At 43.0% G+C, this 17,969-nt stretch overlaps 2 protein-coding genes across 2 annotated transcripts; one reads left to right on the plus strand and one right to left on the minus strand.

The window, feature by feature from the left end:
- Nucleotides 1–2,806: 2,806 nt before the first annotated feature.
- On the minus strand, nucleotides 2,807–6,397 carry LOC306780584 (aldo-keto reductase family 1 member D1-like; the record flags this gene model as incomplete). Its single annotated transcript, XM_079273013.1, has 9 exons — nucleotides 2,807–2,849; nucleotides 3,050–3,132; nucleotides 3,264–3,429; nucleotides 3,849–3,958; nucleotides 4,232–4,354; nucleotides 5,025–5,102; nucleotides 5,714–5,830; nucleotides 5,919–6,086; nucleotides 6,305–6,397. The coding sequence occupies 9 exons, from the start codon at nucleotides 6,395–6,397 to the stop codon at nucleotides 2,807–2,809; spliced, it is 981 nt and encodes a 326-aa protein (XP_079129139.1).
- A 1,089-nt stretch (nucleotides 6,398–7,486) lies between these two features.
- LOC306782981 (transcription intermediary factor 1-alpha-like) lies at nucleotides 7,487–17,184 on the plus strand (the record flags this gene model as incomplete). The annotated part of the gene is made up of 18 exons (XM_079276501.1): nucleotides 7,487–7,781; nucleotides 8,003–8,121; nucleotides 8,338–8,485; nucleotides 9,046–9,178; nucleotides 9,409–9,525; nucleotides 10,191–10,305; nucleotides 10,499–10,645; nucleotides 10,788–10,902; nucleotides 11,968–12,347; nucleotides 13,729–13,860; nucleotides 13,935–14,040; nucleotides 14,121–14,178; nucleotides 14,272–14,404; nucleotides 14,818–15,170; nucleotides 15,411–15,546; nucleotides 16,195–16,269; nucleotides 16,688–16,843; nucleotides 16,945–17,184. The coding sequence occupies 18 exons, from the start codon at nucleotides 7,487–7,489 to the stop codon at nucleotides 17,182–17,184; spliced, it is 2,958 nt and encodes a 985-aa protein (XP_079132627.1).
- Nucleotides 17,185–17,969: the final 785 nt, after the last annotated feature.

Genomic DNA, 17,969 nt, shown 5'->3' on the forward strand with positions numbered 1-17,969 from the left:
GCTGCGATCAAAACCATACAAATAGTTTTTTGTTTTCGAGATTTAGGCACAAAAGGGATCGACCCAGGGTTTCGACACTGAGGTATTTCTGCCGATACTTTAAAAGGTATATGAGAACCGATACCCAGCCCTACATGTAATAGTGTGTGTGTGTGTGTGTGTGTGTGTGTGTGTGTGTGTGTGTGTGTGTGTGTGTGTGTGTGTGTGTGTGTGTGTGTGTGTGTGTGTGTGTGTGTGTGTGTGTGTGTGTGTGTGTGTGTGTGCCCTTCATGACTAGTAACGAGTGTGCACCATGGCGCGTAATAATAGTGTGCACTGGGGCAGGTCATAACTTACTTCTACCGCTACTGGGCAGACAAGTTACAGGCAAAACGGTAACTGAACACCACATAACAATAATGATGAACTGACAAAAAACAAACAAACTGGGCTGGTGAATGACTGAATTGGGGAAGTGTGCAAATATTTTATTGCAGTTACAGTAACAAGCGTAGTTGCCGTCAGCTCAAGTATCCTTCACTTCACCTCGTTCACTTCACCACAGCGAGCTATCTCCTCGCGCTTCGTCTCGTCTGCGTGTTTGTGTATGTGTGTGTGTGTAGTTTGAGGATCTCAGCCTGACAGAGAGAGCAGAGCAAATACGCGCTGCGGCGTGAAAATAAATGACTTCAAAACATTACAAAGTACTAATAAAACACCAGTAAACGTCGGGGCTCATCACTACTCCGGTAATTTAGCACCAGGGCCCGTTTAACGTAAAGGCTGTCGCTGGAGCCAGTGTCCAATCTGGGCTGCTGTTGAAACATGGCGGTGCAAGATGGCGGACTCTGTGGAAGCCTGTATCTATGTAGATATAAATGGCTTTTTCTAAGCTAACGAAAACACTACGATTCCCAGTTTCAGGTGATTATACACTGATTAAAACATAGTTATGAATATTCTATCCCATTGCTGACAATCCCCCTAAATGTCACACACTCTAATCTAAACAGCATTTGGATGCATGCCCGATGGATGGATGACCAGATTAATACTTTCAGCTGTTTTCTCGTCCATGTCATGTTTATAAAGGTGAATGTGATCAGAGATTTGGCTGGCAACCTGAATTTCAATCATGCACAACCAGAAAAAGCTAATTTAATTAACTCCAGACGCAGACAAAATACAACTCTCATTGTATTTTGCTTTACTTCTTTCAATAAAATAACAGTGTTGACATGAAAAGGTTCAAATAAATGTCCAGTGTTGTCATGTCTGTAAAGAAGCCATGAAATGGTTTAAAACAACCAAATGTATTTATTTGGATATGATTCCATATTTTGTACATTTCTCAGACAAACGTGTATTATATATCTGTATTAGAATAAATAACACCCATCTCTCTGGTACGTTACCACAAAGACGTGTTTTAGTGAGATACTTAAACCCACATTTCTCAGGGGCTGAAATGATTGGACAGCAGGACAGCAGGGGTTTTAAACTCCTGCAATACCCATAAATTACATCATATTGTTTGCAAACAGTTTGGAATATACGTTATCTGCCCTCCTCATTCTTGACATGGTGTGGTGGTTGGATTTTGCTTGTAGCCTCCATGCTAAAATAGTGCCATAAAGAACTGGGTCGATTTCCATTTTTGTGCTAACGTCACGGCGCTGCAGTAATGAGACCTAAAACCCGGAAATGAGTTAGCATTTTTGCACTTAAGGTTCCCTCTGCTATTTAATGGCTTTTTGGTTGAGAACTACCTTTGCGCGGGTGGATCATATTGTTCTCGCAAGCCAATCAAATCAGAAATCAGAATTTCATTGGGAGGAAGGGACTTGAAGAGACAGGTGCTAAAACTGGGAGTTTCAGTATGAGAAAAATGTTGTGTTTTTGAATATTACTGCATGTAAACCTGTTCTAGTAGAAACCCCAAACACAAGTATGAACCTGACAAGGAGCATGAAGTGTCCCCTTTAAAGAGGCAGGACTTGTTCATACAAGGAGAGATGGTGAACTAACACCTGAAACTGAACAGGCTAAATAAACAAGGAACGAATAAACTAAAGAAACACAGGTGTGGCAGCAACAGATATAACCGATCAAATAAAAACAAAGACAGATAAACCAATAAAGGCCGCTAAAAGATAATAATGCCAGACAGTGTTTACAAAATGTCTGGACATAGAGCCCGACTCTTACAATACACCTTTCCAGTTACAGCTAAGATGCTTAATTCACCTCATCTCCAAACAGCACAAGCAAAGTGGTTCTTTGTTTAGGATCCGCCAAAACTCAAACCTCTATGTTCCTTTAAAATAACATTTTACATGTTCTTCATACCTGGCCTATATCTCTGACGCAGCTGATTGTTTTTAACCTAACCTCGAGCAAAGTACAGGACTTTGGTCAACTTTGGTTGTTTTTAAGTTACGCTTACGTTGATCACGTTGGCCATTAGTGAATATCTGGATAACTATCCAAATGCATTTCTCTCCATGATGCATTTTGCCACATTCAAGAAGAAGGGTCGTATTTTCAAGCCAAACTTTATTTATAGCAGCAGTGGCATCAATTCATTTCAAAAGAGTTGTTATGAACTCTCTTTGAATATTACACTTCTGCGAGTCTCACATGAAACTCACATGCAACTGAACAAATGTGCCATCATACATCTGAGCTGTGTGCTATCCTTAAAACCAGCCGTGTCTTTGTGCTTTTCACTTACTGTGAGCTAGAGCCCTCTAGTGTTGACTCTGAAAATGTACCAGTGTAAACTTCACTGATGAAATAATGATGATGAAAAAAGTCAGTGGGAACATTAATATTCATCATGAAATGGGTACTCTGGATGGTCACTCCACCTGTGTTGAAACAACAGAATGTTTTTAAATAATGTCTGAGCATGATGATGATCATGATGATGAGCTCTTATTTGAAAAAGCAACACGACACAAATCATTATCATGCAAACTACAACTAACACATTTACATAAATATCAAGTACAGTATTTTATTCAACTCACTTTTGATGATATATTTTCCTACCAAAGCGTATACTTACATCAGCAGCTCCACTAAGCGAATGTTTTTGTTCAGTGCCTCAATGGCTTTCATTTCTTCCCCGGTGAGTGAAAAATCAAATATCTGGAACAATATATGATTCATTGTTATTAAAATGATTGAAATTGATCCATGAATGCTGTATAAAAATAAAGATTTCAGCACCAAAGCAAGTATGTAACACGCCATGATAAAAGGCACTTTGGTTAACCCACCTGGAAGTTGTGTTTGATCCTCTCGGGGCTGAAGCTCTTGGGGATCACGGCGACTCCTCTCTGGACATTGAAGCGCAGAGCCACCTGGGCAGTACTCTTGTTGTACTTTTTACCAATAGATACAATCAGCTCGTCCTCCAGCAGGGGAGGACATTTCACATTCACCCTAAACCAGAGACAGAAGAAAATACAAATGATGCCAGAATAGAGACATTTTAGTGAGTTTATAAGTTTAGCATTGTTATCAAATATAAGGCTGACATCTTGCATATATATTATATATATATAATTTTTTTTTTTTTGTTGTCTATTGTCAAACGATAAGGATCTAGATTAGATTCGTTCCATGACAAAAGTAATGTGTCATTCCAAATTGAGTCTATTCCCTTCGCTGTTCAGTTCAGTTATTGCACATCAGTTTCCCTGCTTGCTCGTGACAAAGATTTTAGATTTGAATGTCACACGTGATGTCTAAAAAATGCTCGGGTTTTTTTCACCCGTCCATGACCACAGTACCAGGGGGAGCAACACGTTCCAAAATACCGGCGGTCGGTGAAAAGTGCGTGTCTCTTAAAACCTTCATACCACGATGCGTCTCTGGAGGAGCCAATTGGGCAGTAGCCAACAATCACAATGTCATTGTGACGACAGTACTCCAGAAGCTTGGGTTGTGTGAAGTATGGATGGCACTCAACCTGAAGGTAAGCAAGAATAGAATGAATGAATACTGTCCCAAAGTGGTCCGACTTTACATCAGCAGCCTGTGCTATACTAAATCGAATTGGATTGGAATGGAGAGAAAAGATGCACTCCTTTAATACCATTAAAGCTAAACAAAAGATGAAAAAAGAGTTTCATCAAAGTCTGTTGGATATCAGACATATATAAGCAACCACAGCACCATCTTCGGAAACTTGTTCCTATGTGGCATTCATCCATGAAAGCTCAAAGAGACATGTTGGCGTCACCTGGTTGGACACAGGTTTGTGTTTGAGGCCGGGTTTGCTCAGCAGCAGCTCCAGCTGTCTGCGATTGAAGTTGGAGACTCCCAGAGATTTAACCAGCCCTGCGTCTTTGCAAGCCTCCAAAGCCTGTTGAGAGGAAAAGATTTACATCCTCTCAAAGACTGACAGTGATTGTCTTTACAGACTCTGAGAGACTGGAGAAAGAAATACAAGGTGAAGAGGAAAAAACAGATCTCTCAATAGAGCTTGGCTGTTTATGACACTTGGTAGTTTCTGATGCTGCAGCAGAGAATGTTCTGGGATCGGCTTTCAAGTATAAAAGGAATATAATATGCAGTTTCTCCTGATTTATTATTTTTCTGTTCGCGCATGAGACATTCTCTAAAATGCACAGAGAAAATAGCATATCCTTTAAGTTGTAAAAGATGCTATTCTATGTTGCAGACCTGAAGTAAATAACATCACACTCGCTCATTAGACACTTCTAGGTAAAGCTGATACAATTCAATACAAGATGTGTGGTTGATTTACTGCTATGAAGGCTATAATATATATATATGTTGTTAAGACTATCGCTAAACAGTGACACAGTTTCAACTCTACTGTCATTTTTTCAGTCTCACTATGTGTTGATGTAAAATTCATAGTGTTTTTAATATTTTGTCCGTCCCCTCTAACATAAATACATGTTCACTTAGTCTGTAACTGTTTTTGGCATTAAGTTATACTGATGTAAGAAAGCAAAAGTGAAACAAAAAATGACTAAATCTATTTTGATGAACTCGGAACCCCTCACCTCCCATGTTGCACAGAGGTCTGTGTGGTGGTAGATCCAGTTTCCATCCTGGTCTTTTGGATAGAACTCATTTCCAGGCTGAAATGTGCGCACAATTCATTCATTTGCATGTAACACTTCAATGGTTTTGGCATGAGCGGTTCATGGTGATGCTAAAACTTGAAGGTGCAGTTGGCTTTAATTCGACTATTTTGGATAATTCAACCTACATAATACAAATATCTGAGTGTGACTAAGACATTTATGCCAACTGTAAACACGGCCAAATGGTTCCAGTTACCCAATCTTAATCAAACATACCCTTGGCTGTCTAATCTTTTCTGAAACCTAAAACTAAAGCCACATTGCACATGTGTTATGCATTAATATACATGTTAATACAATTGTCTTGGTATCTTATCTAGTGTATATTTAATAATTTAACTAAAAGGAAACATTAGATTGGGAAACGGCAATGTTGTTTAGGTTTGTTTTGCCATACTCACTAACTCTGTTCTTTCTGATATAACAAATAGTTTTCAATTAGCACACATTTCTTAAAACATATTCTAACTTCAAACCACCCTGTTTGGGTAAATAAAACCTTATCCAAAACCAGACACCACCAGTGTGACATACCTAAGGGCAATGTTCAGACACTAAATGACTTGATAAGTGAACTGCAATCTATTGGTGTGCTATTTAGAAACCTTGAAGGCCATGGGAAGCTCGACGATGTAGAGATCCACGTAGTCCAGTTTTAAGGATTTCAGTGTCCTCTCCAAGGCCGGCCGCACCAACTCTGGGGGATGAAAGGTATTCCAGAGCTGAGGAAGATCACACAGTACTAATTAGAAAACATTCAAATGAAAATTGAAATGTCCAAAACACCTGACATACGACAGAAGGTATCACCTTTCCGCAATAAAAGATGTCCTCTCTTCGAACGGTTCCATCAGCAATCTTCTCTCTAATGGCTCGACCCACTTCGTGCTCGTTGAAATACACCAGTGCCCCATCAAAGTGCCTGTAACCCACATCTATGGCATGCTTGACACACTCCAGTGCTGTGCCTTTGGGTGTCTATCATAAATTCAGAGAAAATATTTTTGACCCGGTGACCCATGCTGCAGTTTGTGCTCATATGCATTCCTGTTCAGATGATCAATGTATGTTACTATTTGTATCCAATCACTGCAAGCAATGAACGCAGGCACTCCTCCATTACGGAGAGTCCTCCTTCGCTCAACACGCCTATAGCTCACATGCAGATCTACAAACACAGACGATATTTTTCTTACCGTTTGAGGGTCCCCATAGGTGCCCAATCCCAGCAGTGGAATGTGGTTCCCGTCACTGAGAGGGATACTGTGGCTGTCTGCTGTCAGATTCATTGAAAAAGCGGATAAACTGAAGTGGCCTCTCGCCTGCCTACTAGGTAATGTATCAGTGAACCTTGAACCCTGACGTTTCACTGAAGCTAGAGCGCATTGTCAAAGGAAGTCATGGGCGTTTATTCTGGTCTGTTGATCCCCTTCTCAAAGTCGTATCTGGATATTATATTGCTCTTAGTGTTACTATTGCTGTTATTGTTGTTATAATAGCAGTTTAAATATACATCATTTGAAGAAGTACCAGAATAATTTAATTTAATAGTTTTATGAGTAGCAGATCAATCAGTTATTATAACAAACTGAGTGATGATCACAATGGATGTGATAGTAAGGCATTATGGCATGACACAAGTGTTGTGTGTTGATTTAATACAGTGTCAATATGTAACAAATGGAATGTAAGTTGATTTTGTTGCAGTAAAATAGATGACCCAACTTCATATAGGCATATAGCCTGATAAAAAAATCTTAATTTTAAAAAGAAAATGATGACACTATTAATTAACGGCCCTAAATGAATGGAAAGGTTTTAAAATGCATTATTTTCTGAGCACATACTATTGTAGTACTGGTCCAATTTACTACAATCATGAGTATTCTTCGAAAAACAAAGAAACGTAAACAGGGAAGTAACGCACTAACTTTCACAGTAACAAACACGTTGTCCTCCATCACTCACCTCCTCTTATAGGGACGCGCGCAGTTTGACCCCACCCCTCTCGTGCCGCAACGAGCGCGTGCGGTGCAATCTGAGCAACATCTCGTCTCACAACATCTGCGACACGACACCCTCACGCGGAGGCATTGTTATCTCTCGTGCGACAGGTTTGTGCTCCCGTCGATAGGTTGTCGTTTCACTGAAAAGGTGACACGTTAGCAGAATTGTTGATATCTGCGCGCTGTGTTGGAGGAAAGGGATGAACCGGAGGAGAGTGAGGAGGGACATGCAGGTGAGAGAAGATGCTCTTTTAGCACGCGCATAGTGTGAAGGAGGGAAATGACTCTCGAGCCCCGTCTGCTCACGTGCGTGCGCATCTCGTAGACTACACATAGAGATATATTTTGCCTCGAAGGCTAAAAGTGCAGCAAATGGATGGACGCGTGGATAAACAGGAGACGGGGGATGTTGCTGCTGCTACTGCTGCTGCTTCCGTCGTCGTTGAGAACGAAGCTGAGAGCAAGCAGGTGCGAGAGGAAAAGTCCGGCGCCACCGGCCAACATCACATGGACACTTGCCCCGTTTGCCGCCTGAACTTTCACAGTCGAGAGCCCAAACTTCTGCCGTGTCTGCATTCTTTTTGCAAGAAATGTCTGCCTGCGCCCTCGAGGAATTTGGCCATGGCAGAGCCGCCGAGCTCCCAGGTTGACAGCGCGACCAAACCACGTGAGTCACTCTGTTTACAAACAATGGCCATGGATCGATTAAAGGGTCCTCCCCTTCCATGCAAGACAATATAAATAAAAGAAAACCACCAGCACTTAAAGGCTGGTGTGTTTAAGTGCATGCATTGTCTGTCATGTGTGAGTTATTTGATCAAAAAGCACAAAGTGGATTTCCAATTTTGCTGATTTACTCCAACGTGTGTGGATTCTGTGTGGTTCCAGTGAATGTGATGCGCTGTCCGGTGTGCAGGCAGGAGTGCATGGAGATAGATGTGATGGAGAACGTCTTTGTGAAGGACTCAGCTGAGGCTCCCAGCAGCACAGTGGAGAGGACAGTCCAGGTCGGTGACAAAAAGCATTACCATGCGGGGGCAGCCTTGCATGCTGATGATCATGATAAGCGTTGTCCTGTGCCCTGAGGGTTGGAACGGGGACAATATAGGTGCAACACAATGGTTCTAGGTTATGTCTTTTGTCCACTCTGACATCATGTTTGCAGATTACATCTCATCTAATTTGCTTGATCAAACGAGCTTGTTTGTCTCATCTGCCTGTAGCTCTGCATGACCTGTGATGACAACACCGAAGCGGCCGGGTTTTGCGTGGACTGCGTTGAGTACCTCTGTGCCACCTGTGTGGAGGCCCACCAGAGAGTCAAATTTACCAAAGACCACAGCATCAGACAGAAGGCAGAAGTCCCGCGCGGTATTCTAAGTGTCCTCGTCTCTATCTTTTTTTTATCCTGTGGAAGACTTTGTGGTGTTTCCATGACAAAGGGAAGATCTATTGTGTTGCTCTGGGTTTAGTGTAATATATGTAATATATCTTGTGATATATTTCAGGGCTAACTGCATCACAATCAAATGTCCTTTCCGATAGGACAGTACGTTTAAAATACACACTTGGCACTTTTGAAGTTTTGGCACTTGGTTTTACTGCAATATTCCACATAATTACACTTTTTACTGGTATTGTTTTAAAGAACGTATTATTAATGGTCCAATTGATGAATGTACATTTACATAGAAATCGCCCAGTTTTAATGCCATTTTGTGGTACTGTGAGCAAATTCAACCTATTCACTCAGCTAAATAATGGAACATGTTGCTCATGAATTTCAGCAGAATCCTGATTCAATTAAACCATTTAGAGTTGTACTTTGAAAAGAAGTAAAAGCCAAAAGTCTTATTGTCAATGTCTTCAAATGTTAGACCGGAAACAACTGTCCAGTTACCCAGAGTGATGAACCTTCTGTTGTTTCCCAGAGGTCCACGGTGTGTCGGCTCAGAGGCCGATGTTGTGTGACATCCACAAACAAGAGCCGCTGAAGCTGTTCTGTGAGACCTGTGACCTGCTAACCTGCCGCGACTGCCAACTAGTAAAGCACAAGGACCACAAGTACAGTCACAAGCTGCAATATTACTTCGTATATTTATATCATATGACGGTTCATACACCTGTGGATGCATTTCAGTTTGGTTTGACACATATTTAAAAAAAACATTTGTATTGTGCACTCTGCAGGAGTGTCCCTGAACCCATTCGTTGTAGGAGTGCTGCTGCACATCCCATCATCAATGTCATATATATATATTGCATCCGCTGACTCAGTGTTCTCTTTGGAGCAGGTACCAGTTCCTTGAAGATGCTTATAAAGGCCACAAGCAGCACATGGAGAGCATGACCCATCAGCTGCAGGAGAAAAAGAAACTGATTGAAGAGGTGTCAAACTCCATAAACAAAGGGTTTGTACTTCCACATACCACAAGAGTACACATGCCCAGCATGCAAAGTATCATGTAAAAGCTTCTCAATGTTTTTTTGAACTGTTTAGAAAGAAGCCATTTTCCACGTGACGTTTAGCTCTCATGATGGTTGTTATTCTTCAGCCTGGACTCTATTTCCCATGTTTATGTGTCTCATGGGGGCATACATTTTCTAGAAGTGGTGCAGTTTGGAGGGAAAGCGCAGTGACCCGCAGCCGCTAACCGAGCTGCGAGGGCAGATGCACAGCGTCAACGCAACTGGAGGTGCATGTTTTTTTTGCCACTGCCAGGTTCAGATGGTTATTATAAGTGTGTGAAAGAAAACATTACGGGAAAGACCCTGCGGAGAAATAAAACCTTTTTTCTTGAGCTTTCGCCTGATCCAGTCTGTTTGTTATTGTGTGCAGCGCGCTCGCTCAATACTGGAACAATTTCAGAAACGGTTGTCCCTATTCGTCAGTTAGACAGAACAAAATGGGAAAATAGCTTCCAGGTGGACAAAATACCAAAGTGAGCCTAAAAGCATGCATGAGAAGTAATAAAGAGAAGGCTCAGAAATGTGTTTTGAATTTTGTGCCGGTTGATTTTGGACATGTGATGTCAAATTTGAATACTTACTGATAGTTTCAATGTCTGCTTTTCAGACTTCTTCTGGTTGATCAGAGCCGCACGTCGGTTCATAATGAAATACAGAAATCCATCTGCAGTTTGATTCTGGAGATCAAAAAGAAGGGCAAGATGCTAGTTCATCAACTTGAGGTACGACAAAGAATTCATGACAAATATAACACAACGGTGTTGTTTGTCAGCGGCCTGCTGCTGATCTGTGGATTGCTGTGGGGTTTCCAGAAGAACATCACCTGCGTGCAAGCTCAGTTGACTGCCCCCCCCCCCCCCGCCCTCCCTCAAGCTGTTTGAACAGCGCAGATGCTCACTAATTCATGTTTTTCAGGCCGTAACAAAGGATCACGAGAGTGTCCTGCGGAAACAACAGGAGGACATCGGCTATCTATCCAGACACCTGGACCACGTCATCAACTTCACCAAATGGGCCACCGCCAGGAATGGAGGCACGGCCCTCTTGTACTGTAAACGTTTGGTGAGGCTCGTCCCACCATAAAGACTCCGCTGAGCTCTGAAGGCCGGTTTGGAGGCTTGGTCTATCTTGTGCCGCGATGAAGTGGGAACATATGCCTTTCGTTTGCCTCTGGAAATGATTAATCACATCCCTTCTGTTGCAGATCCTGTTTCAGATTGGAAACCTCCTGCGGGCAAAATGTAGTACCTCGTTTATACCACAGAGCAGTGTGCGCTTCCAGAGTCGATCCTCTTACTGGGCCTCCAATGTGGATCTGGGTAAGACATTAACGAATGTCTCTGTCATAGAAACTAATCAGGAACCCTGAGATTATTTCAGTCTCCACGCGGTTTTTATTTCTCTTTTTTTTCTGATTTGTCTTTAAGCCTTACCAAAATGTTTCTGTAATTTATTACTGGCTCATTGTCAGAATGTTGCCACAAGATAAAGGCCAGACTGCAATCCACAGATTCACAAATGTTCCAACCAAGGCAATTTGATGGACTTATTAGGCAAGCATGACAACATGGCAGACAATGTTAATGTGGCAAACGTTGCAGAAACTGCATAAAGCTAGAGCCACAGTCTCCTGTTTCACTTCAAAAACTCAACGTTTCAATTGTTATCCTCTCTGGACAATATCAAAATGGAACAGCGAACGGTTTTACCACCGCAAACCAGCCCCCTTTTATATTTCACTGCTTGCCAAAAATCCCTTCTTTGTTGTTACTTGCATACATTGTATGGGGGGCTTGTCATCTCTTCATGCAAATCACAGCACTTACCAGAGATTTGTTGGTTCCCTTTAGTGGTTTGGATGACGGATGCTGAACCAGGGAGAGAGTGCATAAAGATTCACAGGGTTCAGAGCTTACTGAGATATTTTGTTCCAAGAGTCAGCCGACAGAAAAATAACAGCAAACATTTTGACTGGCAATTCATTGTTTAAGTCAGATTTTGGTTTTATCAAGCGTAAACCACACCACTCTCTGGGTCCAGCCCCTTCATCGTGAGGAATAGTTTTTATTTGTTTTATGTCATCCTAAAGTTAATATTGTTGGGTTTTGGAATGTCAAAACAAGCCATTGAAAAACATCACATTGGGCTCTGAGTTTCACTGTGAAAATGAATCTAAAACACTTTCCACAGATACAAGTTATTAGTTACAAACCTCCTTGACATGTTTTTACACCTTAATAACCTCCAACAAGTTCTGCAAACTTTCGACCACATTGCTGCCCAAACTTTCTCCATCCCACAGTTCTCTGCAGAAGTCTGTATTGTGTATTCTTTCGTCCCTACTTGATATGCTCATCCTGTCTCTGTGTGTATGCTCCCCTCAGGCTCTTTAGTGGTAGAGACTGTACCGGGCCATCAGCTGGGTGGTTTTCAGGGCATCCCACATCAGCTCTCCCACCCCGGCCACGGCCCCTCAGGCTCGCCCCCCAGCTTTGCCCTGGGAGCGCCCCATAACACTCTGGCTCAGCTCCAGATGCAGGTGGACAAGCTGAACCCGCAGGCCAACTGGCAGCCCCAACCACCTCCTCCGCCCTGGACGTGGTACCAGAGTGTCCGACTGCAGCGAACCGTCCCGGGGGCCCTGCAAGGAGGAGGCTCTCCCTCCCAGAGCGTGCTTCCCCAGCCAGGTCGCAGGTTCATGGCGCCTCCTCCTAACCACGTCGGCCCAACTAACGGCCTACCGTGCCCTGGGTTTACGCCACAGGTTAGCGCGCGTTGCTGCGTGTGAGTGTGTCCGTTTGACAGACAAGCCCTCTTAACGAGCAACGACAGTGGACGACATTGTCCTAAATAGAGCTGACAGCCTTCACATCCCGGGCAATTTGTGTCTTTCCTTGTCAAGATGGATTTTAATCTTGGACGAGTTTGTGACTCAAAATCGTAAAATAAAACAGCTCAATCCACAGTGCAACAGCGGCCATGCATGTGACAGAGAGCGGACCCAAGATTCCATAAGAGAGGGTTGATAATATCTCGTCATCCGAGTTGTTTAGTCTAGTCCGCAGGGTGTTTTGGTTCCAGCGCTGAGCTATAGGCTCATTCACAGGACAATACTTGGTGTGTGAAGTGCACACTTAAGTTGTGTCGTACTGACGTGCACAAGCTGTTACAGCTGCATAATGAAATGATCTCTGTAGGAAAGAAATGTGTGTTTTTGCATGTTTTACTAGAAATCAGCTCCATTTCATGACTTATTTTTTAAAGCGGGTTATGGTCAGGCTGCAGTAGGTCTGAAGATTGTTTTTTCTCTATACGTCACTAAAGTAGAATCAACGTAAAGAGATTGAAGGACAATTGAAAAGTCCATACATTTCAGTGTACAGTATGTCTGCTTTTATTTTTGTGATATTGAAACTGAGTGCGGATCCATTCGAGAGAATTACCTCCTCGCGTGATGAGGCATGATGAGGCAAGTCGATTGTTGCGAAAGAAATTAAAACTGATGGCTTGCTGGAAGGTTTGCAAAAACAGTGAAGTGGTTCGTATTAAAGCTTCAACTGTTTGTGTCAAATCTCAAAATACATGAGTCATGAAACAAAGCTTAACACACAATAACTCAGTGTGTGTGCGGATTGATCAGATTGTATCAACATGTCAAGTTACAAAAGCTGTTCTGACTTCAGCAAAAATAATGGGGTTAATTCAGGACCCCATCACTCATAGTCATTGAAAACAATAGGTGTTCAGGGCCTTTACATTGATTTGAAGTGGTGTGTTATTGTAGCGTTATGCGTTAAAGCATTACAAATGTTGGTTTGGCCCTTTATGTGTATCTGAACCAAACCAAATGTCATGCATATATCTTGTAGAGAAACATTAACTGAACCTGCAGGTTTGTAGTTCAAATCGACCAAAAAAACCCAAATATCTCAGGCAGATCAGCCTGGAGCTTCTGGATGCTTTGTTTATGGGTTTCGTCTTCTGTGTTTCTTTGTTGCCATGGGGCGTCGACCAACGACAGGGTAATGAAAGCGCACTGTTTCATGCTCCCCTCCATCATCACATGTTTACAGACGCTGACAGGAATGCAGGATGAGAATGATTGCAGCATTTCTATCCATCTTCCTTCTTTCTCCGTCTCGTAGCCTCTGAGGGGGATGGGCAGCAGCTCCAGCTACCAACCCAAAGCTGTGGACGTGTTTTCCTCTCCACCTCTGTACACCCATGTAGCACCACTGCCCATCAATGGCGTCAGTTCGCCTCAATCACGACAGACGGCAAGTGACTCCATCCACTAATGTAAACTATGTTGATATACATTGTAGTCAACAACATGCAATGCTGTGTTTAGATTGAGCCCACATATCTGAACGGGAGGAATGATCCAGGCGGTCCGGTGTATGTGCTGAAACCAAACTATCCCCACAGCCTGCCACCTGCTCTGCTACACAGAAATGGTATGTCTGCACCGCCAGTGTCCAACCGTATGCATTGCTGTATTCTCGATAAAGGAAAACAGATTTTTATTTCTCTCAAGTGCAAGGACAGCAGAATTCCCTCGGGTACGCTGCTGTATCCCAGGAGGAGAAACCGGGGTACGGAGACAGCTGCATGCGCCCTAATTCCTTTTGGGCCACCATCTGGTGAATTTCGATTTCACTCTAATTGGTTCATGCTCTGCTCCCAAGGACTGTTACCTGGAAACCTCCAGAAACACAGCCGGCCAGTGGAGCAGTGGGCTCGGCCGTCAAGAAAAGACGGAGATCGTCACCAGGGCCCATCATTGTCATCAAAGATGAGCCAGATGACGACAGTAGCTACGTAAGGAGACAATAGATCATTATTACAGTCCAATGACTGTTCCATATAGACTCTATATTAGACATTTATCCAAAGCGGGCTACTGTAGCAAGACTGGGCTAACACAGAGTATGAATTTAAAGGAAAATCGTGGTTTATTACAACTAGGCCATCATTTCTGCGTAACTATAAATTGGTTACCTTAACACTGTACTCACCACACTGATTGATAACAGCTTCGTGAGATTTTTTCTAAACCTCTATTTCGAGGTAAAACCAAAACTAATGAAACACGAAATGTCAGGAACGATCCCCTTTCGGACTGAAAAACTGCCATATTTGCGACCAGAACTATGGCGGATCAAAGTCCATTTATTACATATTAGTTACACTATTATCAGAGCTGTTTTTTCCTCCCTGTTTGTGGATTCCAGGTACAAGCCAACCAAAGAGCCAGCCTCCCCGACAGCACGGGTGACCGACCCCAAATCAGTGTCCAGGGTGAGGGGAACAAAGTCCGGACTCCTCTTCAAAGCAGGGACGACAAACCCCACAGCCAATCACAGCCTCCGAGCAGCCCACGGGACCAGAGTGGGACTAAAGCGCCGGATCCCATCCGCTCACTGTGGGGGGGGCCGCAGGAAGACCAGCACCGCGGTCCGCCGGAAGACCCTAATGAAGGCCTGTGTGCTGCGTGTCAGACTGCGGGGGAGCTGCTGTGCTGCGAGAAGTGTCCCAAGGCTTTTCACCTTTCGTGCCATGTTCCAACTCTCCTCAAATCTCCCAGGCAAGCGCTGACAGGGCGAATTAATTAATTCATGCTCTCAGACGAAAACCCCATAACTCATGTTTCTTTTAGATTTTTCATTATACTTATTATTCTGGTCCCCTGTGGAATAAAAACCCCTTCAGCTGTTAAGAATGAGGCAAGACAAGTTGTTGTCACATCTTGGTGTGAGCATGCTTTATGCACTTGTGTGTTCCTGTTTACTGGCTTTTGTATTGAGTCTCTGCACTGTCTTTTCAGTGGCGGATGGTTTTGCTCTCTCTGCCGCGACCTGTTAGTGCCTGAGATGGAGTATGACTGCGAAAGTACAGCTGAAGCCAAAACAGTGAAGAAGGAGCCAGATTCTGAAGGAGGATTTCCCCCTGTGGATAAACGAGTCAGTCCTCTTTTCTTTTTTTTTGTTTACAATGATGACAGTAATTTCGGTTACAATAAAGATCATAGAATTATAGTAATTACAAGGAGAATCTTTTGGATATCTGCAGCAAACAGTTTCCAAAAATATGGCTAAATGCTCAGATTGTGTCTCTATCCTCACTTAGGTGCATATGATAGTGTGCGCATCTTACAGCGCCCTCCTGCTGCTCCTTCATTGGACAGACTGACTCAGAATCCGAGCTCACTCATTGGCTAGCCTGACTGAGTAACTCACATCTTTCCTGAATTTGAACACCAGGCACACGACCTCCAGTTGTCGTGACCAGCACCATCAGTATTTTAGGCGACACGTAGCATTTGGATAGACAGCAAATACGTGGTTTTACTGTTGGAAACCATTGGAAGCCACTGAAATAAAGCTAACCACAGCTTTAATAAATCAACCTCAATAAATATTTGCAAAGCCACCATATTGTGTTCACCATTGTCCTGCATCTGTATTATGTACTACAACAATGACATTGAATGAGTTGCCACTTGTCTCAGGTTCAAATGATTAAGTAAGCAGATGCGACAGGCCAGCGATTGGGGCATTTGGTTGTCGGTTGACTTGTATTCAGTCCTTTGTCTTTTTCTACCGCTGCAGAAGTGTGAGAAGCTGTTGCTGCACTTGTTTTGCAGCGAGCTGAGTTCAGCCTTCCCGCGGCCTGTATCCCCCTCGGTGAGTCTGGAAGCTTGGCTGACTGCAGGGCGAAAGGGTCACACGATTAATGTCACATGGAGTTTCTGTAACTGTTATTTTAATGATGCGTAATATGCAGTATTTATCAGTAAATACAGAGACATTATGCAACTTTAATCAGGTGTTATAAATATAGAGGGATTTGTCTTGCTGTCGGGAGCTTGTGGTGGTTGTATTTGCACAGTGGATGGGCATGGATGAACATTAACAATTATGGACAATAAGTGCGTACAGTACAACACTATATTTGTGTGCAGTACTTACCTACAGCGTGCATTTTGGCTTGAAATATATCTGCTTATTAAAAACCCTCACGTAACAAAATATATCACGGTTTTACTTCACCTTCCCGTAGAATTTGATCGTTTTATTGTCTCTCCCTTTCTAAATACTGTAGGTATGTGCTAATCACAGGCTGGCTATAAAGGGACCAATGAATCTTTCTGCTGTGAAAAGACGACTGGAAGCGAAGCAGAGTGTGTGCTACCAAAGCCCTGCAGAGTTTGTATCAGACGTCAGGCTCGTCTTTGGGAACTGCGCAGCGCTCAGTGAGGTACTGTACAAACAAACATTTGCAAAAAGCTAATTTTTTTTTCAGTATGCAGCTCTTGACACTTGGTAATAAAATATTGTTTCCCTCATCTCTGCTTACAGGTTGACACGGAGGTCACCACGGCAGGCGGGACCCTTAAAGAGCTGTTTGAAGAGCAGCTGGGGATCATGTTCCCTGACCTGACCTCTCCAGAAATCAAACTGGAGATGATACCTGCTGCCCCCCTTGACTCTCAACTCTTGTCTCTTGACAACATATTCCAGCATGTAAAGCGCCAGCGCACATGTTCAGACTCCCAGGATGCACCGAGCCGTCCCGGTGGAGAGGAGGGAGTAGTGTGAAAGCACAAGTCTTCTTCATCGTTTGGATATTTGACACTGCCAGCACCAGCTAATATGTGGCGAAAATGTATGATACACAATCACCAGGTCACCAAAAAATGTGTTGTGTGTTTACTGATTCAATTAAATTGCAAGCAAACAGCTATGATACAGGGCGACACATTATTTAGTTTTTCTGGACGAAGCATGCATTTACTCTGAATCTGAAGACATCTTGGATTAAAGCTTGGAGGTTAAGACTGAGTGTCATGCAAGAATTTAGATGTTCACGGGGTAAAGCTGACCGGCTCTTATGGTAAGCAGTCTGTTTTGGTTCAGTCATCGATTCGAGTTATTCATTTGCTCTCCCCCCAAATGACAGCTGTGATTATTGACACATATAGCTAATCGATGGCGTGGTCAGGTCCGGTGTGTTTCTCCTGTTTAGCTCTCCATGTATACGTATGAAAGTGATCGGGAAGGATGTGAATCTTCAGCTTTGATGTTTGTGGAATAAGACACGGTTACGGTCCCCTGGAGGCCAGTAAAGTGAAGACATCAAAGGAATGGAAGCTGTTTGATAAAACCCAAGACGGTTTAAGATGTGACATGAACAGTATTTCTGCTTGGTCGGGTTACATGTTCATGTTATGTTTGATTTTATTTGTCGATCTACAATGTATTTATTTCATAATTATTTATGTTTGTTATTATATTTTATTGTTAAGCGCTACGACCGGTTTGAATGTTATGTGAGACTGTCTCTACTTGTTCTGAGCTCGTTTTTACTTCAGTAATATTTCTTC

The sequence above is a fragment of the Melanostigma gelatinosum genome, assembly GCF_949748355.1.
Source record: "Melanostigma gelatinosum genome assembly, chromosome: 1".
Taxonomy (NCBI): Eukaryota; Metazoa; Chordata; class Actinopteri; order Perciformes; family Zoarcidae; genus Melanostigma; species Melanostigma gelatinosum.